This window comes from Acipenser ruthenus, chromosome 1 (genome assembly GCF_902713425.1).
Source record: "Acipenser ruthenus chromosome 1, fAciRut3.2 maternal haplotype, whole genome shotgun sequence".
Taxonomy (NCBI): domain Eukaryota; kingdom Metazoa; phylum Chordata; class Actinopteri; order Acipenseriformes; family Acipenseridae; genus Acipenser; species Acipenser ruthenus.
In genome coordinates, this window is record NC_081189.1 from 8625486 (window position 1) to 8648061 (window position 22576).

Consider the following 22576-nt stretch of genomic DNA (forward strand, 5'->3'; position numbering starts at 1 on the left):
AGTGCCTAAGTACGGTATGTTCAACCGGTATTTCAAAATAATAATATTAAAGACTAGTGAACAATAAGTGGCACTCTGAGTCTATATAAATGTAGCAGCTGGGAAGTTCAAAGGGCACACAGAACAGATGAGGCATGGAACTGCTGTTTTTAAGAACAAAGCACTTTTTACATCATAGCTACGACTAGAGGACACATGGCCTGTTCTTGGTCTTGGATCTGATTGTACCCACTCCTTTACTGCTCCGTGCTCCCTGGAGTGAGCTACTGCTTGAATATTGCAGGGAGGGATAATCAACTAGAGGATGTTTTCAAGCTGCGGTTAATGCATGATGCCTTTGTGCACTAAATCTATTGCTGCATTTCTTTCTTTCCTCTTGTAGGAGTCTGGGGATGATTCAGCAGTGCTGTGGCTTGACGAGATACAGGGTGGGATTTATGGCGCCAATAGGAATGAGGAAGAAGCCTTGAAATGTAAGGAGGCAACACTTCCCGTGTGTGTATCTGCAAAAAACATACATGAAATGATGCATGCATTCGTTTTTTTGTTTTTTTTTTATATTGAGACCGCTGTTATGAAGCTGTAAAACCTTTTAGATGGATGAAGCTTGTTATTTCCACATGTTATAACTGCAAAAAACACTTTACAGTACTGTACAGTATGTGTGTGAGTTTGTGTGTGTGTATAAATTAATAACTAAATCTATGATTTAGCCCTGGTAACATGCCGTAGGTGAATGTATTTTGTTGCATCTGTCAATGAGTTTGATTGTGTTGTGTTTTTGTTTTGTTTTTTTTACTCCTTCTTTATTGTGTTTTGTGTGTGCTGTGGTGGTGTGAGCCTCTTGCCAGGTCGTCATTGTAAATGAGAATTGATTCTCCGTTGACTCGTGTGGCTAATAAAGGTTTTGATTTGAGTCGAGTTATTGTTTGGTTTGTTGAATGAAGCTGTGATTCTCTGCTGCTTGGTTTCTAGTGGCGGTTGCCATCGCGGAAGTGAACAGATGTGTTGAAGGTGGAGATGCCCAGCAGATGCTCACTGCACTGCAGTGCCCTGATGTAGGACTGAGGGCTGTGCTGGCAGAGTGCTCAGACGCATACTGGAAAATCCTGTGTGAAAAAAAGCATGACAAAACTGGAGAAGGTACAACTTTACTCAAGTCTGCAGAGCCTTGTGCAATTGCACACATCACCACCTACTGTAGCCCCTGGCAGATTGTAATTGCAGCAAGACCTGTTGGGATTGTTCATGTGAACTCTGTTCAAATGTGTTATCCCTAATTTCTAGCATTATGATTGCATTTAATTTCTTTAATTTCTTGTTTATCTTTGTTGCGCCTCACACAGGCTCCAACGGAAGCGCATGGGTGAAGCACAGAGTTAAGGACAAGTACGATTATTACTACAGTTTGCAAAGCTCCGAGGGAACTTGGGATGAACCCGAAGGATTTATACAAAATAACACTCAGCTAACAAAGGAAGAAATACAGGTGTGGGAAATCTTGAAGTGGATCCAGTTGATTTTAGTGTGGCGTTGTATACATAGATTCTGTTGGGCGTTCAAGAAATATAACATTAATCTGAGTATATGTAATGTTAGTTATATACACATAAAAGTAAAATGACTGCTGTGTGGATTGTGGGCTTTTTCTATGATGATAAAATGAAGATTCACCGCACAAAACCTTCACAAAGACACCTTCCACACATATTGATGTGTTTAATATCCTGTTGTGTGTCCAGTGCTGCATAAGCCTATTAGTGCATACCTTCAGTTCCCATTGTGTTGTTAATATGTGTGTTCTTGAACCTGCATTACCATGTCATAGCAAAGCATAACAATTGTACATTGTGTTAATCATTTCCTCTGCGCTAGAGTATTGTTGGAGGAATTACTGCAAAGTACAACCGGGAGCAGCTGTGGCTGGAACACGAGGGCCTGGTCGTTCAGCTGCAGGCCTGGACCAGAGGGTATCTGGTGAGGAAGAGGCACAGGGAGAGACTGGAGTACCTCCACAAACAGGAGCCCACTGTTGTCAAACTGCAGGTACAGTCGTACTGTCCATATGTCATTCCTGTATCCGTTGCAAATCATTTATCCCCAGTGGGATTACCAGGGAAATTAATCTGATAAGGATTGCGTTTTCAGTTGCTGTGATGTAATATATATTAAATATATTAAATATATATTTCTTTCCAGGCTTCCTGGAAAGGATATAAACAAAGGAAGACCTACACGAACAGAATAAAAGTACTCCAAGATAACGAACCAACCATTGTCAAGGTAACCAAGTTGAAGGAAACTAAACGTATAGTAAAAATATTGTCAAACCACGTTAAAGCATGAGTAAGAATGATAAGTGCATGATATAGACAGAGGACAACGCTGTACAATGTCTTAATCGTATGGAAGCCTACCTGTTCTTGTGTCTAAAACCTTGAATATCCCAATGTCCCTAAATGCGTTGCTAATGATAATTATGACACTCGGTCAGTTTAGACTTCTCTGTAAAGCAGCTCATCCAGGTAGCTTCTGAAAAGCACCTTTTTTTTTTGCCTTTTTATTATTTTGCTCAAGTAAAACTTTTACAATCTTTAAATTGTAGTGTTAATGTTTGTTTCAGATTCAGGCATTGGTGAAAATGTGGATTGCAAGAACAAGATATTCTAAAAGGAAGCAGTATTTTAAAGAGCATGTAAGTCAGCACAGCTTTCCACTTCACAACTACTTCATAGTGATTGTATTTGTATTTTACCATCATGCTTTCTGGAATATGTACACATTTAGGGCCCTATTCTGTAATCTCTCAATGACTTTAATGATGCTTCTTCAAAGTCTATTCTACTTTTGGAGGGACGACCAGATAGTTTTGAGGTGGGTGGGAGTGGGGTAAATGCAGTTGAGTGGTAATATTTAATATACCCATGCCATAATCTTAACAATCTCCTGCAGAAGTTTCATATTTTAATAAAGGCCAATAGACCTTTTGAAGGATAGTCTATTTTGTATGTTTCATATATTTATTTTTACTCCCAATTCAGTGATTCACAATCTAGATTATGGCTATATAAGGCTATGAAATGAATTGTGGTTTTTGCTCCTCACAGGTAAATGAAATTGTTAAAATCCAGTCCTTCCTGAGAGCAAATAAAGCAAGAGACGACTACAGAACGCTGAGTGAGTGCTGGCTGAGTTGTTGCTGTTCCTGATGGGGATGCTTACAGTGTGTGTGCATGCGTGAGCGTGCGTGAGTGAGTGCTGGCTGAGTTCTTACTGTTCCTAATGGGGATGCTTACAGTGTGTGCGTGAGTGAGTGCGTGCTGGCTGAGTTCTTACTGTTCCTAATGGGGATGCTTACAGTGTGCGTGTGTGAGTGCTGGCTGAGTTCTTACTCTTCCTGATGGGGATGCTTACAGTGTGTGTGTGTGCTTGAGTGAGTGCTGGCTGAGTTCTTACTGTTCCTAATGGGGATGCTTACAGTGTGTGCTTGAGTGAGTGCTGGCTGAGTTCTTACTGTTCCTTATGGGGATGCTTACAGTGTGTGAGTGCTTGTATGGTCAAGAGACTTGGGTTTCTCTGTAATAATAGTAATTGACTGAAATACTGTGTATTCATGCAAGCATATATGTAATGTCAATTATTAAAATGCTAGAGAATATATAGGAAGTAAAATGAGAAAATCCACTAGTGTGGAATTCATCAAGTGTCATGAGATCCACTAAACTAGACCTATACTGTACAGGCTTAGAAACACAGGGGGACTAGTCCTAAGGACTAGTACCTTATGTAAACTTGCTAGTCCTTATGTAAACTTGCTAGTCCTTAAGTAAACTTGCTAGTGTCTTATGTGAAGTTCATGAGTTGGAATCAACAACTGTTGGGGTCCCTAAATATTAGGCTTAAAAAAACAAAAACAGATGCAATAAACATTATTGCTCATTCCCAAATACATTGATAGTGGCTGCATTGTCCTGTGTGTCCATCCAGACCGCCTACCGGGTAATTTTGGAATGGCTACATTTTATGAAAACCAGAAAGCACTGCTCTTCTCGCAAGTGGGTGATAACAGATCGAGCCTGCAGATATTTCCAGCATATTGTGACAAGCAACGTGCTGCAGTGGGCTATGAAGACAGTAATGTAATTAATTTGGCGAGTGCGTGTAGGGTAATCGATGGCAATGTGTTCTTCATCACATTATAGCTGGTGCTGAGAGCCCACCCCTGAATGTTGTGCGCAAGTTTGTGCACCTGCTGGACCAGAGCAACCTGGACTTCCAGGAGGAGCTGGAGGTGACGAGGCTGAGGGAGGAGGTGGTGACCAAGATCCGGTCCAGTCAGCAGCTGGAGAAGGACCTCAACCTGATGGACATTAAGATCGGACTGCTGGTGAAGAACAGGATCACTCTGCAGGTCAGCCACAGCGCCGCCACATTTAACTAACCTGCCTATTTTGAGGCTAATGTGTTCCACACTTTTCAGTAAAGTACTGTACTTTTGTTACTCTCAGAAGCAAGTCTAACGACCACCATGCTTCAGAAGTGTTTTTAAACAGTTTGTGTTTGGTAGGTTTTGTGTATAATAAATGAAAGTTTGTTTGTTTGTTTTTTTACACTGTAGTGCTTTGCACTCAGTTTGCATGTAAGAATGCAGAATGTGTCCCCACCAGGGGATTACACTATCACACTGAAGCTGCCTTCCTTTTCAGTGGTGATGCATAGTTTTGTATAGTAACCAGTTTAAACATGTACAGTTTTTATTTTTTTCTTTTTAAATGCAATGTTACAAAGTTAAAAAGCCATGCCTTGTTAAACTGCTCCATAGAAGTCTCTACTTTTGTATATAGCAGAAATCTCTCTTTTCCTACTTCAATAGGATGTAGTGTCGCACAGCAAGAAGCTGAACAAAAAGAGCAAAGGCCAGGTGGAGGAGATGGTTATGGGCGACAAGCAGGGGATAAAGGGACTAAGCCTGGAGAAAAGAAAGAAGCTGGAGGCCTATCAGCATTTCTTCTACCTGCTACAGGTACTGGATAATCACAGAAGCACACATAGGCAACATCAAACGTCTCTGATTGCTGTATAACATGGCCCTATGCAGCAGTTTCAGGTTTGCCAGCATTGAGATCAAACTGTGACTCATATCCTCTGTGTGGTTAAATATGCGCACTGACTGCAGGTGAATGTGTTTAATCATGAATACAATACGTCTAAAACCTGCCTGCACCTGAGCATGAACCATGGGTCCTGACTTCCCCTGTTTTAAGGTATTAGTGCTTTACATTAGACTCTCGCTAATCCAAACCCCAGCAGTGGGAATTGACCTGCAGTCTGAACCACGCTTAAAGTAGCTGTAGAAACTCAATAGCACTATTGTAATACTGTGATGAAATGTTTAGAACATTTACGGCGCTCTCTGTCATTTTTATCCCCCCAAAGGTAAACTGTTTTTGATTAAATATACAGCAGTATGATCTGTACACCTGAACAAATCACTAATCTGAGCAGCAGGGTGTAGTCCCAACAGGTTTAGATTAGCAACAGTATTTTTAGTCACATGTTGTGCAGATTCCTCTCAGTGTGATGTGAACATTCGTTCTGTTTTTGAAAACACTTTATTGCAGGTAGTAACCAGTGCATGAGTAGAAAAGAAACATGCTCACTGGTTGGTATCAGGTTAGCTGTCTGTCCCTGTTCTAAATTGATGGCATTGCAGTTTATTATTAATCCAGTGTGGCATCCCCTGTCAGAAATACATGTACAGAATGTGAAACAAGCTTCCATTTAGAGAGTTAAACGACTGTGAGCTCGTTTATGTAATAGAATTGATCTACTGTACAACAGATGCTTTAGGGTGTCCATACTTTTTGGCACACTGTGTGCTGTGTATACTGTACCTGTGTTGATTGGTTAATCTCACTTGTTTGTTTTGTAGACGAACCCTACGTACTTGGCCAAACTGATTTTTCAGATGCCCCAGAACAAGTCCACTAAGTTCATGGACACGGTCATTTTTACGCTCTACAATTACGCCTCAAACCAAAGAGAGGAATACCTGCTGCTGAAACTCTTCAAAACATCCCTGGAAGAGGAAATCAAGTAAGTGACTGAACTGCCTGGCTGGAACTGTGTGGCCAAAAAGAAAAAAGACTTCAGTTGCATTGTTGCATGAAATATTTCAGTGCATTGGAGGGATTCATGATTTGTGTTAATAGAACAGCACCATCGTCCCTCCTGTAAAACGTTTCAACAGAGCAAAAATGATCTTGCTTAACTTTTGCAATGTGTGTTTTATCTGCTAGTGTGGTTGACAACCTTGTCTTTTAAGTTCGTTGGATGTTTTTTGCTCCACCGTTCTAAAGCTGTATCACAGCCAGTCTGGTTTACTTGTACTGGAGGTGACTAAGTGTTCCAGTCCCACGTTTACTAGAGACACCCCTGTATTGGCACTGCTCCTGCATTCATTGAAACCAGCAGGTACACGTGATGTTAATACCTTATACGGAACAGGAAAACACACACGCATCATTGATGGTTAGATTTGCATTGGATTACGTGCCTAGAAGCTTTGTTTCATCAGTATGTGTAATATGATTGAGTATCGCCTTAAGTGGGAATAGTCACCGGAAAAAAAAAAAAAATCCCCACTCTAGACCTGTGATGCATGTAAATTAAAAAGCAGTAGCATAGTAAGTTTGTAGCTCGAAAAATATTTTTATTACAGACTGGGGAGGGAAAGGCTATAATAAAAATATTTTTCGAGCTACAAACTAACTATGCTACTGCTTTTTTTATTGTTGTTTGATGTGTTCTGTTTTCCACACTGCAGGTCCAAAGTGGATCAGATCCAGGATATTGTCACTGGAAACCCGACTGTCATTAAGATGGTGGTCAGCTTTAACCGTGGCGCTCGGGGACAGAACGCTCTGAGGCAGCTGCTGGCCCCCGTGGTAAAGGAAATCATTGAAGATAAAACCCTGGGCATCAACACAAACCCTGTGGAAGTTTACAAAGCGTGGGTGAATCAACTAGAAATGTCAACTGGAGAGGCAAGGTCAGGACCTGGGTGACCAGGAGTTGTATAGCTTTTAGAAGTCAGTGTTCAGTTCCATGGCAATTACAGGGTTTTTATTTGGTGGTGGTTTTTATTTATTGATTTATTTTTCTTTTTTCAGTAAACTGCCGTATGATGTGACGACAGAGCAGGCCTTGACTCACGAGGAGGTACGAACGAGACTGGAGACTTCGACTCGAAGCCTAAGAGCAGCCACTGATAAAGTGCTGAACTCCATCATCTCATCCCTGGATCACTTTCCGTAAGTCTGTCTGGGAGCTCTGTCATCTCCTCCCTGGATAGTGTTCTGTAAGTCTGTTTGTGACGACGCATGTCTTGTGAAATGCACAAATAAAGTATGTGTAGGACGGGGAGGGGGGGGGGGGGGGACTCAAAAAGCCAGCGTTATTTAAAATCACTTCCCAATTCAATTAACTTTTAATCTGTTCCAACACATTGATTCAAATTGCAATTGGAAGTATTCTGTTAAAATTAGCTTTTCACAGCGGCAATAAATTACTTCCGTTGAATTTACTGTTAGTTAATTAAATTGGCTTCAAATGAAAGCAGTTGAACGATCACAACAATGATGTCTCTAAAGAATTGGAATTGGGAATTTTATTTTTAAAAGGAGTCGGAATTTAAAACAGGAACTGACCCCAGCCCTGCTTGTAACTGAAAAAGTAGGGCTGTTAAATGTACACATTTTTTATTTAATGTTTTTTTTTTGCTAATGTTGTATCACACAATTCCTACAGCTCAGAAAACCACCTGCAGTATTTTCATGTCCCAGCAGAGGGCACCATTACATAAGCTTTGCTGATGACGCACACCTCTTGCATTGTGTTATATTGGAGCAGTGCTGGTTTCATTAATGCCGCATTCACGTACCACTGTTAGATTGTTCAGTTGTTTTCCATTCCTGTTTCACTTTGAAAAGCCACCTCTTGTTTCACACATGTTTTAAGCATCCTTGTGTTTTATTTGATCATGTTTTTTGCATGCAGTTATGGTATGAGGTACATTGCCAAAGTCCTGAAGAACTCCTTGCATGAAAAATTCCCCGATGCTACAGAAGAGGAGCTTTTAAAGGTAGTTGTGGCTTCTCGTTTTTTATTTGTCATCTATTCACCGGACGATGTGGTTCCAGAAATCTAGCAAGACGGACATGGTTAACACCAGGAACTGCCTATTGGGTTTGTTTCAGCTTACTGATATTTACTGCTTTATAGTCGTGGCTCGTCTACATTTCTTGGCGACTGCATTGTAAAAAAGCAAGACAAAGAACACAACTTGGGTACGGTGCATATTAAAGGGTTGGTATCTAGGGCTCTAAAATCCATGTTTCAAAACTTTTCATTTGCTTTAGAAAGTTTTTTTACTGCCCAAGTAATTTCTTTTTTTAGTTAGATTTCATTACAAAAAAAAAAAAAAAAAAGTCAGTTTTGTCACATGCTAATTCCTCCGATGTGCTCTGTGTGTATTCGCTGTGGCATTCACCGGTCTCACATTTCCAATAAATCCAGATGTCACAACCGTTTAAGTGGAGTTACCTGTATACCCTAAAGGAAAGAAAGCATTAGTGGACTTTAATAGGGTTGCTCTATAGTGAATTTAAAGATGAGTTTTAATATTAAACTCCAGCATGGCCTGCCTGTCTAAAGCACAGAATTAAGCTCAAAACCCAATTTTTTTAACAAAAAAATGGGTATCTGACCAAAAACGTTCAGTTCTCTAGTAGGCGATGCCTGTTTCGTTAGGTGAGATTGCTTAAATAAATGTGTTTGCTTTCACTCTGCATTAAATTGTCTTGCTTTATTAAGATTAGTTTCTTCTATGGGAAATTCCATCTACGTTTAGGAGCGGATAAGAATTTCAAAAACATGTCTGCAGGATATGCAGCACCTCCTCGCAATTTTCTAGTCTAGTAGAAGCTTCCTGGTCAACAAAAGTTTCCATAATTATGTGCTGCAGAGACCGTTTCTGCAACATTAGAGGACACCTAATAAGGCAGTAGGCTGGTATTGTGAAACACCCTCTGAAAATAGAAAAAAAAAGAGGAAAGGATAGTCCTGTGCAGGAAATAAGATGGAGCACTGGCATGCTGTAGGGGGTGGGGTTCCTTAACTCGCCTTCCTATTCATAGAATACATGTTTAAGACAGCCTGAACAATCATTATTAATAACCTTTAGAAATACTGCCTCTGACGAAAGAGAAAAAAATAAATGGTTCCGTACTGGCATGTGGTGGCTAATCATGGTTCTCATTTCATCACCATGTAAATGTACAGTACAGTTCATGCCACGGCATCTCCAAGAAATTCACAAACAAAAAAAAAAAGATTAAAATAAAAACCTACAGATCAGGAAACGTCTCAAGAAACAAATGAGGTGCTTCCTGAACAGCAGTAGTGCCCTTGGAAGTACATTCCACAGCTTTGGTGCATGACGAATACATGTCTGGTCACCCCAAGTATACCAGTGTATCATTTACATGTATGCAGTTCATGTGTGCAGAAGTGCAGTTTAATGGTTTTGTTTTGATCTGGTTCCATTTATGCAGATCTGATCAAGGCATACAGTAAGAGAACATGCCTGAATTCATTGGAAATAAATAATGCTTTTCCACACTCTTCTTTTCTTCTAAAATCCCTGTACTAATCCGGTGCATGTTTTGCGTGCTAAGTTGATTTGTGTCTTCACAGATTGTGGGTAACCTGCTGTATTACCGATACATGAACCCAGCCATCGTTGCTCCCGATGGATTTGACATTATTGACATGACCGCCGGCGGGCAGCTGCATTCGGAGCAGCGGAGGAACCTGGGCTCCGTGGCGAAGGTCCTGCAGCACGCTGCCTCTAACAAGCTGTTTGAAGGAGAGAACGCACACATGACCTCCATGAACAGCTACATCTCTCAGACCCATCACAAATTCAGGTAGGACACGTGGTTACATTTCAAAGAGTTCCGAATGTGCATATTAGCACTCCAATAAACCTGTATCACACACTTACTATTCAGATCAAAGGTATATCCAGTAGATGTTTAATTATGCCCCAAAGCTATGATAGATGGCATATTTTTCTTTTTATTTAACTTTTAAACAACTCAAAATAAGATTTACATAATTGGCAACATAGAGCATAAACCATGAAGACCAGTCCAACTTAACCACCTTCCAAGTATTTACTAGGATATTTTTTTTACTACATTTTAAGAAATTCAAAAGCATATTTTTTTACCATGTGTGCCCAGTTTCTCTGACTCTTGACCTCATTGCTAAATGTTTTTCCAAGAAGGTAGTGGTTCATCTCTAGCCATCATAAATGTAACATTTACATTTAATCTCTTCGGCAGTCTTTCCTCACCATATATAATCTACCATTTGTAATCGGTGTGGGAAGTCAGGAGGGGTGTAAAGTTTTCTTTCAGGAATACATTTGCAGAATGATGTAAGGAGCGTTAAAGTTCCGCACAGGAAGGATGTGTAGAATCTCTGAACACTTTCACACTGGAACCAGGTCAGAGAGGGGCTCCAGAGCCCCAGTGTCTGTTCTGTATCACATTGAGACACTCAGCTCCAACACAGTCCTCTGATACTCCTGGCTGTTCTACTCTTAGCTGACGCAGTTGTAAAGGGAGTAGGGTTTATTATAGCACTGCAGACGGTATCGCTAGTTAGGAAACAGTGCTATAATAACGAGAATGTAAAAGCTAGTGGAATGGCATTATGGAGCGAGTCATGTCCTGCATGTTAGTCTAGGGTACTGTTATTCTCTAAAATAATTCTTCTCTCTTTCTGGGGAAATTGACTTAAAAAAACCAACTACAAAGTAATGATGTTTAAGTTTGAATGCTTGGAAACCCCACATGCCAGTAAAAGGAAAGTACGGTACGATCAGATTTCACAGAAATAAAGTTTTGACCCAAGTTTTGTTTTGTTTTGTTTTGTTTATTTTTTTGTTTAGGAATTTTTTCCAGGCCGCATGTGACGTGCCCGAACCAGAGGAGAAGTTCAACATTGATGAATACTCTGATATGGTGACACTAAGCAAACCTGTCATTTACATCTCGATCGAGGAGATCATCAACACCCATTCTGTAAGAATGTGTTAACTTTGAGCTTCTTCTAGACAGAAATTCAAATTAACTGAAGGCAGGTTAAAGAACTGAGCGGCAGTTAGGTACTGTATGAACTGAGCAGCAGTTGGGTACTGTATGAACTGAGCAGCAGTTGGGTACTGTATGAAAGCTTATGTGTTCTTGTCATGATCGCTACTTGAAGTGTAAATATCTCATGAACCATTTAGGATGGCAACTTTATATTGTCAGTGTTGTGGACTGTCCTCAGGGAAAATCTCACGATGTCCCCCATCTGTTCCCTAAGGTGGCTGACAGAGCTGGTTTATGGGTGATAAAGAAACCCTTTGAGATACTGGCTTCGTACTCGGTACACAACTTTCCAGACGATGAAGCCCCTGCACACTTGCTCCATCTTTCTAGACGATGAAGCCCTTTCACACTCGCTCTGTCTTTCTAGACGATGAAGCCCTGCACATTCGCTCTCTTTCTAGACGATGAAGCCCCTGTACAATTGCTCTGTCTTTCTAGACGCTTTCTTCATCTCAAACCGATTAATTATGTACTGAACAAAAGTGCAATGCAGCTGGAACAGAACTGTCACTGCTTCTTGAATACAATCACCTGTCATTGCGTCTATGATTTATTAAGATCCGTTTACAGACTATCATAGGTAAACTACAAATAATAAATACAATTTAAAAAAACACATTGGAAGTTTGTAATATTCGCATTTAGACTTATCTATAAAATGTTATTTTTAATTGGTTTTATTATTGCTATAATTGCTGTATTGTTAGAATACTCACTGCACCCCCCCCCCCCCCCTTCCTTGAGAACCACTGGTCTAGGTCAGGGTCCGTCATGGGGATCATGGAAGGAAATGTTACCCTTTTATGACAGTGTTTTATTCAGAGATCATTTGAGGTAGATATTGTGGGTTATTTATAAAACATTACATTGAAGGGACATGCTCCTAGATGACATCGCAGTGAACTGCCTGGCGTCTCATTGTGTTGAGGAGAAACTCAAGTCGGTTCTGCTGTGTTTTCCAGCTGGTTCTGGAGCACCAAGATGCTCTCTCTCCTGATCACAATGACATCCTGCATGAACTACTGGAAGGACTAGGAGGCGTTCCTGCTGTTGAAGCTCTGCTGGGTACGTTGTATTCTGCTGGTAGTCCATACATATTCACAAAGCTTTAAACCAGCAATGTTTTTCAAGGTCTGAATAGAAGGCAGTTGTGTACTCTTAGATGCATTAGCAGTCTGTATAAATAGACATGAAAGTTACACTTGATGGGCATTGAACTTTCCACAGTGAAAGCATTACTAATTTAGATTATCAGTTAGAGAACTTTGGGAACGTTGTAATGTTCTATTATGAAACGCCTGTGAACTGTATATACCTGTCAGCAAAGACTTCACAATGTTGAGCATGTTTGTGTTTTCTTTCTAACTATTGCCACTTCGTTTTATATTAGCATTGTGGAGCTGAAGTCATTTGTTTAGGTCTACTAAAGCATGCAAGCCTCTTGCTGGTCTTATTTACAAAGAGACTTGTCCTGTTGGCAGTCATATCTGGTGCAGTTTTGTCTAGACGTGTTTTCCCCAGTTTGCGCTTCCTGGCTCTGTCTCTGTGCCGTCCTTCTCAAGCTAGGAAACCAGAACAATCACTTTACTGTGTTTTGACAGGGGAAGGCGCTGTGGACCCCAACGACCCCAACAAAGAGAATACACTAAGTCAGCTCGCCAAAACGGAAATCTCTCTCACCCTCACCAGCAAGTTCGAGTTACAGGAAGGCGATGACAAAGACATGAAAAGCCTAATGATAAAGTAAGTTACAGTTCACTGCATCAATTTTCGCCAGTCCCCAAAAACAATCGAGTGTGTTTATTTTAACTTTTCTCCAAGGCACAGCCATCTAAAGGAATGCCAGCAATGTTTTTGGCCATGTTTGCCAGCTACTGGCAAGTGTTCATTTTCCACAGCATTGAATAAATGTGACTGCGGCGACCATCGTTTATGACTCCACAATGAATGCATAATACTGAGTAGATGTGTCAATGTCTAAATGGCTAAACAAACTAGATAACTAGCATTGGTAGCCATGATAACCTGGTTTAAAAAAAGATCTGGGAAAGTAGACAGCCCTGCGTGACACTAAACCAGACATCATGCAGACTAAATACACATAATAAGAACGAAATGGTCATGCAGTAGTTATCACCATGTAAACATCCGCTCCATACACACCCAAAAGAAGCTGCTTGATGAGATTCTGGGATCATTAAGTTACTAACAACCAAACGAGCCGAATGGTCTCCTCCTCGTTTTGTAACCTTTCTTATGTTCTTACGTAAAAAGTGTGGTCAATAGTTCTGTTGCTTCAACATTTTCTCTATACATTTTTTTTTTTTTTTCTTGAGTTCCTTCCAAAAACCTCATGCAGGACTTCATCCTTTTCAACTCTCTTGGCTCCACTTGAGTGCTGAGATAGATAGATACTTTTTGAAAAAACTTTTATTTAACAATTAAATAAAATACACAAAATCAATATTTATAAAACAGATATTATCACGAAATCAATTCAGATCCACCCAAGGTGAACAAAACAATACATAAAATATTATGGACACATAAAAATTCACATCACAGATGCTCCTCCAGATCACCATCGTTAACAGCACACAACACACTGTCTACACACCAGACTTCCTCAAACATTGCTATATTATGCATTGCTTTATAAAAATTAAAATCCAGTCTAACCCGTGTTAATACAAGCATTCTAAAAATGACAAAAGGATCAGTATTTAAAACGTCATTCATTTTGTTTTTTCTGCTCTTTTAAAATTGCTAATTTGGCCTGTCAAAATAGATAGATAGATGTGTTATATGTGTGTGTGTGTGTACTTTTCACAGCTTAAACAGAATGCTTCACTTTATGCTTTAGTAAATAAAAACATTCAGAGCTCTAATCTGGCTTAAGATACAACCAGACCCTGTTAGTCCAGGTCAGTAAAAACAGAAGAATTTGGACCGGGTGCATTTTACATAATCGCATTATACAAAGTCATCATGTTTTGTAATTTACGTGTTCCGCAGTATTTCATAGAATATATGCTGAAGATGGCTTTATTTGTAGTTCTGCTTAGGACAAAATGTGTAAAATAAATCTACTATCTGTAAGCCACCAGCATTTGCGGCTACCCCAGCAAGGAAATGTCATTTATTTTTTAAACTAAACAGGAAATAACAGCACTCTGCGTCATATCTCGTCCACATCTGCAAAACGTGTGTTCATTATGACTGATGTGTCTTAGGGAAGGAAAATCTTAGAAATACTTTCCTCTGAAAGCACTTACATTATATTCATGAGTAGATTTTAATACCTATTTGAAAAGTATACAGTCCTTTGTACTGGATTTTATGTGTATAAATCATACAGCCAGTACAGAACCTCTGGCAACATTAATGACAGTCACTTTAATTCATGTTTGCAAACCTGATATGATAATCGCCTTTGTTTCTGGTCACAAACATCCTTTTCGTGTTTTAGTCAAGGTTAAGTTTTGTAACACCCTTAAATATGAGAAGAAAAATATTTTGGCAGTCTGGTTTAGACTGTGTAGTAATATTTAAGGACTTTTAAACAGCGAGCATGGTCGACAATAGAACAACGCAGAGGCAATACATTAGCTGGTGGTGGGTGAAATGGTCAGGAAGTTTCAGAATGGCCGGAGAGAGGGAGCAGTTGGGTAATTGGTGAGAAGGAAGCCCTGGAATAGGCATCCCCACAGCTCAGAACAGCTGCTATTTCTTACAAAGGTGCTTTTGTAGCAACAGCAGAGACAACAGTTTCCAGGCGTGTCGAGGGGCCTTTAAGGAAGGAGGCAATGGCTCTTATCACAGAGGAATGTAATGGTATGGAATTGCCTGTCATTAATCAGTGCTCTCAGTCTTGTAAGTGCACACAGGCCACAAATCCTACACAAAGCAGTGTGTTTTTCTTTTTTAACTTGGGATAGGGGCCATTGTTTCTGAAGACCAAATACACATGTTCTAGATCTATAGTGGGGCAGGTTTTATAAGCTTTTGCACAAGTGCAATTTTGGTAATTTTAGGGGGGAACATTAACAGCATTAAAGGATTTTTTTTTTAAATAAGTGTATAACAAATAAAATGCCTGGAGACCGTGCTGACCTGTAATTGTTCTGACTGCTGTACTGCAGCTATCGGGCTTCCTGTGCCATAGAGCTTTCATGATGGTAGATTCTATTCTCAAATGTATAGAACTGTTTTTGCTTTGACTCTGTGCTAATGTGGAGTTCCAAATGTACTCATTTTAATCTAGTTTTGCTGCCCTCTCTCAAACTCGGCCCGTGTTTGCTCTTGGTTTGGGGTGCTTAACGCAGGTCAGCTCTAGACTGATGCCTGTGAGTTAGTATGAGCAGCAACTTACTGAAATCAAAGTTGATGTTCATGAAACTGTTCTAACCTATATGAAGTTTATATAGGCTGTTTAAACTTTATTCCTTTATATCCTTTGTTACCTTCCATTCTCTATTGCTCCTAAATGCTCCTATTCTAAACTATAGATAATAGAATTTGAAGTATAAAACGGATGCACTGCATGTATTGTTGATAGCCTGCTTTAAACCTTTCCGGTACAGACAACTGCAAAAGCAAATGCACACTATTGTCATGCGTTTTCAGACAACTAAATGTCATTTGGCCGTGTGTGTGTGTGTGTGTGGGATCCCCTGCTACAGAGGGATTCCAATAGCTTAGTTTATCAAGGGGCTCACGCATGGTAAAGTAAAGATGGATAACAATTTAATTGTCTGCAGGGAAAGTACTGGGAATTTGAATTTTACAAACCATTATTGTACAAAATACTGCAAACCTGGTATTTCCTGCAATGTACACATAAGCTGCAGACGTATGGCTGCAAGAGTTACAGTAAGGTTGCTGATTTCATTTATACAACCTTCAGAAAAGAGCTATATATTCCAACGCTGTTCTCCATCTACACCACTAGACTAGCAAGTTGCAAAATGTATGTATCCACTTGTGTTTTAAGTCAGTTGCTTGCTTTCTTTTTCTTTATTTGGGATCCGTGCGCACTCAGGCTTTGTTGTGATGTGAAATTGATATGCAAGTCTCAATGATCGAGCTCTGTACTGATACCAGGTGACATGATACTTCATGACAAGTGTGAAATAATGGGCAGTTATATTTAAATAACTGTGAGATGTTTCCTTGAAATAATCTATTGAAAATTGCGTTGTATTTTAATACTACATGATAAAATACCCATATACAGATATCCTAAAAGCTGATTTAAAGGCTTTATTAAAAAAGTTTTGTTTACTTGACAAATATCCAATAGCTGCATTGTTGAATGGTTAAAAATGGGCTAGCATCATAATGTAAACCTGGAGAAACAAATGCCTGTATCTCACAATGATTGGTATCTAAAAGAACACAGAACCATCGCAGGGATTGCTTTACTGCCAAGAACCGGCCTCCTGAAACTGTAATCGTGCTAAATAGTACGTTGAGGTTACTGATTGTCAAAGTTTATAAGCGGCTGTAAAGATTTGCCAGCACCAGCAAAACAGAAGATTAACTGACAAGCGCTGTTTAGTTAATCGCCTCTTTTCTGGACAAAATAACATTCTTTCTTTTTGTAATCTTTTAGAATTCTCACCATTCCACAGAGTTTTAGTTCTAAATGTGTTGTAAGAAAAAAGAATGACGTGGTGGATCACCCTGTTCAGTTCGAAAGGACAATGACAAATCCATGCCCCGCAGTAAACCAATCTGTGATAGTCAGGGAAGGGTTTTCAGCAGACAGCCAGTCTGTGTTAAAACCAGCCTGAGCCAAAACCCTGTCTGCTATGAAACTGAAGAGTGAGACGTGGAGGGCTTGTGATAGAGAGCGAATATCTGTAATGTGAAGGGTACGTATCAGATTACATGGAATACTGCACGACTCATTTGAAATCCAGTTATTTTACCCTGTTTGTGTTTGCATCAATATCGCTTCCCCCCTCCCCTCCTTTAGTTTCCCTCACCACACACAATTGACCCCTGGCATTCCGTATGAGCACTTGGCTCCTGGTGGGTTTGAAAGTAAGCCTGTCATGTGCTGCATGTTTCATTGTTGGTCCAGTTTTGAAGTCGGCTGAGTGGAGTGGGTTAGTCACACAGTTAGTGAAAGGTTGAAGTGGGTTCAGCACGATCTCTCGTCTGTATTGTGTTCTACACTTCACTGTAGTGACTCATTAACAGAGTATGTACTGTGTTCTACACTTCACTGTAGTGACTCATTAACAGAGTATGTACTGTGTTCTACACTTCACTGTAGTGACTCATTAACAGAGTAATAATAAACCACATTGAAGAGCATTGCTCTGGTGTGGGAACATGGTATGCTCTACTACTATTTGATGGTGTGTGTTGATGGTACAAATGAAACAAAAAGCACTGTAAACCTGTTTGGAGGTCACGGGTCTGTACACGTGTGTGTGTGTGTGTGTGTGTGTGTGAGTTTCTTCAGAATTAGTCATTTCTTCCTGGTTTTATTTTGAAATGCCATGAAAAGGACTGCAAACGTTTTAATAAAATAAGAGCCTGTACCTAATTAAAGAGAACTAGCTCTGTACAGGGTGTGCTCCCAGCACAAAGTTAGCCAGCTGTTCACGTAAATGTATTGGATTCCTTTGGACTGCCGCACAGACTCACTTTTCGTTCCACAGTAAATGGTACTTTTGACATTATTTCAGTTAAAAACATTTTCAAAGCGCCTAACAAACACACACAATCAATTTATTAATCTAACCTAAAAGAAAAAATAAACTGGTTCAGTAAACCTGTGACATTAAATAATGAATAAATAAATAAATGTATATACACCAGGAAAACCTCATTAAAGTGGCACAGCCAGATTACGGGTAAACTGTATGAAATAGGTAGGGGGAGGCGGGTATGCTGTATGAAATGTGAATAGGTAGGGGGAGGCGGGTATGCTGTATGAAATGTGAATAGGTAGGGGGAGGCGGGTATGCTGTATGAAATGGGAATAGGTAGGGGGAGGCGGGTATGCTGTATGAAATGGGAATAGGTAGGGGGAGGCGGGTATGCTGTATGAAATGTGAATAGGTAGGGGGAGGCGGGTATGCTGCATGAAATGTGAATAGGTAGGGGGAGGCGGGTATGCTGTATGAAATGTGAATAGGTAGGGGGAGGCGGGTATGCTGTATGAAATGGGAATAGGTAGGGGGAGGCGGGTATGCTGTATGAAATGGGAATAGGTAGGGGGAGGCGGGTATGCTGTATGAAATGTGAATAGGTAGGGGGAGGCGGGTATGCTGTATGAAATGGGAATAGGTAGGGGGAGGCGGGTATGCTGTATGAAATGTGAATAGGTAGGGGGAGGCGGGTATGCTGTATGAAATGTGAATAGGTAGGGGGAGGCGGGTGTGCTGTATGAAATGTGAATAGGTAGGGGGAGGCGGGTGTGCTGTATGAAATGTGAATAGGTAGGGGGAGGCGGGTGTGCTGTATGAAATGTGAATAGGTAGGGGGAGGCGGGTGTGCTGTATGAAATGGGAATAGGTAGGAGGAGGCGGGTGTGCTGTATGAAATGGGAATAGGTAGGAGGAGGCGGGTGTGCTGTATGAAATGGGAATAGGTAGGGGGAGGCGGGTGTGCTGTATGAAATGTGAATAGGTAGGGGGAGGCGGGTATGCTGTATGAAATGTGAATAGGTAGGGGGAGGCGGGTATGCTGTATGAAATGGGAATAGGTAGGGGGAGGCGGGTATGCTGTATGAAATGGGAATAGGTAGGGGGAGGCGGGTATGCTGTATGAAATGGGAATAGGTAGGGGGAGGCGGGTATGCTGTATGAAATGGGAATAGGTAGGGGGAGGCGGGTATGCTGTATGAAATGGGAATAGGTAGGGGGAGGCGGGTATGCTGTATGAAATGGGAATAGGTAGGGGGAGGCGGGTATGCTGTATGAAATGTGAATAGGTAGGGGGAGGCGGGTATGCTGTATGAAATGTGAATAGGTAGGAGGAGGCGGGTATGCTGTATGAAATGTGAATAGGTAGGGGGAGGCGGGTATGCTGTATGAAATGTGAATAGGTAGGGGGAGGCGGGTATGCTGTATGAAATGTGAATAGGTAGGAGGAGGCGGGTATGCTGTATGAAATGGGAATAGGTAGGGGGAGGCGGGTATGCTGTATGAAATGGGAATAGGTAGGGGAGGCGGGTATGCTGTATGAAATGGGAATAGGTAGGGGGAGGCGGGTATGCTGTATGAAATGTGAATAGGTAGGGGGAGGCGGGTATGCTGTATGAAATGGGAATAGGTAGGGGGAGGCGGGTATGCTGTATGAAATGGGAATAGGTAGGGGGAGGCGGGTATGCTGTATGAAATGGGAATAGGTAGGGGGAGGCGGGTATGCTGTATGAAATGGGAATAGGTAGGGGGAGGCGGGTATGCTGTATGAAATGGGAATAGGTAGGGGGAGGCGGGTATGCTGTATGAAATGGGAATAGGTAGGGGGAGGCGGGTATGCTGTATGAAATGGGAATAGGTAGGGGGAGGCGGGTATGCTGTATGAAATGGGAATAGGTAGGGGGAGGCGGGTATGCTGTATGAAATGGGAATAGGTAGGGGGAGGCGGGTATGCTGTATGAAATGGGAATAGGTAGGGGGAGGCGGGTATGCTGTATGAAATGTGAATAGGTAGGGGGAGGCGGGTATGCTGTATGAAATGTGAATAGGTAGGGGGAGGCGGGTATGCTGTATGAAATGTGAATAGGTAGGGGGAGGCGGGTATGCTGTATGAAATGTGAATAGGTAGGGGGAGGCGGGTATGCTGTATGAAATGGGAATAGGTAGGGGGAGGCGGGTATGCTGTATGAAATGGGAATAGGTAGGGGGAGGCGGGTATGCTGTATGAAATGGGAATAGGTAGGGGGAGGCGGTATGCTGTATGAAATGGGAATAGGTAGGGGGAGGCGGGTATGCTGTATGAAATGGGAATAGGTAGGGGGAGGCGGGTATGCTGTATGAAATGTGAATAGGTAGGGGGAGGCGGGTATGCTGTATGAAATGTGAATAGGTAGGGGGAGGGGTATGCTGTATGAAATGTGAATAGGTAGGGGGAGGCGGGTATGCTGTATGAAATGGGAATAGGTAGGGGGAGGCGGGTATGCTGTATGAAATGGGAATAGGTAGGGGGAGGCGGGTATGCTGTATGAAATGGGAATAGGTAGGGGGAGGGGTATGCTGTATGAAATGTGAATAGGTAGGGGTAGGCGGGTATGCTGTATGAAATGTGAATAGGTAGGGGGAGGCGGGTATGCTGTATGAAATGTGAATAGGTAGGGGGAGGCGGGTATGCTGTATGAAATGTGAATAGGTAGGGGGAGACGGGTATGCTGTATGAAATGTGAATAGGTAGGGGGAGACGGGTATGCTGTATGAAATGTGAATAGGTAGGGGGAGGCGGGTATGCTGTATGAAATGGGAATAGGTAGGGGGAGGCGGGTATGCTGTATGAAATGTGAATAGGTAGGGGGAGGCGGGTGTGCTGTATGAAATGGGAATAGGTAGGGGGAGGCGGGTGTGCTGTATGAAATGTGAATAGGTAGGAGGAGGCGGGTATGCTGTATGAAATGTGAATAGGTAGGGGGAGACGGGTATGCTGTATGAAATGGGAATAGGTAGGGGGAGACGGGTATGCTGTATGAAATGTGAATAGGTAGGGGGAGGCGGGTGTGCTGTATGAAATGGGAATAGGTAGGGGGAGGCGGGTGTGCTGTATGAAATGGGAATAGGTAGGGGGAGACGGGTGTGCTGTATGAAATGGGAATAGGTAGGAGGAGGCGGGTGTGCTGTATGAAATGTGAATAGGTAGGGGGAGGCGGGTATGCTGTATGAAATGTGAATAGGTAGGGGGAGGCGGGTATGCTGTATGAAATGTGAATAGGTAGGGGGAGGCGGGTATGCTGTATGAAATGTGAATAGGTAGGGGGAGACGGGTATGCTGTATGAAATGGGAATAGGTAGGGGGAGACGGGTATGCTGTATGAAATGTGAATAGGTAGGGGGAGGCGGGTATGCTGTATGAAATGTGAATAGGTAGGGGGAGGCGGGTATGCTGTATGAAATGGGAATAGGTAGGGGGAGGCGGGTATGCTGTATGAAATGGGAATAGGTAGGGGGAGACGGGTATGCTGTATGAAATGTGAATAGGTAGGGGGAGGGGTATGCTGTATGAAATGGGAATAGGTAGGGGGAGACGGGTATGCTGTATGAAATGTGAATAGGTAGGGGGAGACGGGTATGCTGTATGAAATGTGAATAGGTAGGAGGAGGCGGGTATGCTGTATGAAATGTGAATAGGTAGGGGGAGGCGGGTATGCTGTATGAAATGGGAATAGGTAGGGGGAGGCGGGTATGCTGTATGAAATGTGAATAGGTAGGGGGAGGTGGGTATGCTGTATGAAATGGGAATAGGTAGGGGGAGACGGGTATGCTGTATGAAATGGGAATAGGTAGGGGGAGACGGGTATGCTGTATGAAATGGGAATAGGTAGGGGGAGACGGGTATGCTGTATGAAATGTGAATAGGTAGGGGGAGACGGGTGTGCTGTATGAAATGTGAATAGGTAGGGGGAGGCGGGTGTGCTGTATGAAATGGGAATAGGTAGGGGGAGGCGGGTGTGCTGTATGAAATGTGAATAGGTAGGGGGAGACGGGTGTGCTGTATGAAATGTGAATAGGTAGGGGGAGACGGGTATGCTGTATGAAATGTGAATAGGTAGGGGGAGGCGGGTATGCTGTATGAAATGGGAATAGGTAGGGGGAGGCGGGTATGCTGTATGAAATGGGAATAGGTAGGGGGAGGCGGGTGTGCTGTATGAAATGGGAATAGGCAGGGGGAGGCGGGTGTGCTGTATGAAATGGGAATAGGCAGGAGGAGGCGGGTATGCTGTATGAAATGTGAATAGGCAGGGGGAGGCGGGTATGCTGTATGAAATGTGAATAGGTAGGGGGAGACGGGTATGCTGTATGAAATGTGAATAGGTAGGGGGAGACGGGTATGCTGTATGAAATGTGAATAGGTAGGGGGAGGCGGGTATGCTGTATGAAATGGGAATAGGTAGGGGGAGGCGGGTATGCTGTATGAAATGTGAATAGGTAGGGGGAGGCGGGTATGCTGTATGAAATGGGAATAGGTAGGGGGAGGCGGGTATGCTGTATGAAATGGGAATAGGTAGGAGGAGGCGGGTATGCTGTATGAAATGGGAATAGGTAGGGGGAGGCGGGTATGCTGTATGAAATGTGAATAGGTAGGGGGAGGCGGGTATGCTGTATGAAATGGGAATAGGTAGGGGGAGACGGGTATGCTGTATG

The 22576-nt window shown here is 42.1% G+C and overlaps 1 protein-coding gene across 3 annotated transcripts in view; it reads left to right on the top strand.

Moving 5' to 3' along the window:
* The window catches only part of LOC117403965 (ras GTPase-activating-like protein IQGAP1), a 101261-nt gene that overhangs the window by 65788 nt on the left and 12897 nt on the right, over positions 1-22576 (top strand). For all 3 annotated transcript variants that reach the window (XM_058993011.1, XM_058992940.1, XM_058993076.1), the window contains exons 16-32: positions 383-473; positions 976-1143; positions 1347-1489; positions 1876-2046; positions 2200-2283; positions 2624-2695; positions 3108-3177; positions 4203-4411; positions 4874-5023; positions 5933-6096; positions 6827-7051; positions 7173-7313; positions 8059-8143; positions 9757-9989; positions 11021-11153; positions 12188-12290; positions 12827-12968. In XM_058993011.1, the coding sequence (XP_058848994.1) occupies positions 383-473; positions 976-1143; positions 1347-1489; positions 1876-2046; positions 2200-2283; positions 2624-2695; positions 3108-3177; positions 4203-4411; positions 4874-5023; positions 5933-6096; positions 6827-7051; positions 7173-7313; positions 8059-8143; positions 9757-9989; positions 11021-11153; positions 12188-12290; positions 12827-12968 (2384 nt within the window). The remainder of the gene's footprint in view (positions 1-382; positions 474-975; positions 1144-1346; positions 1490-1875; positions 2047-2199; positions 2284-2623; positions 2696-3107; positions 3178-4202; positions 4412-4873; positions 5024-5932; positions 6097-6826; positions 7052-7172; positions 7314-8058; positions 8144-9756; positions 9990-11020; positions 11154-12187; positions 12291-12826; positions 12969-22576) is intronic.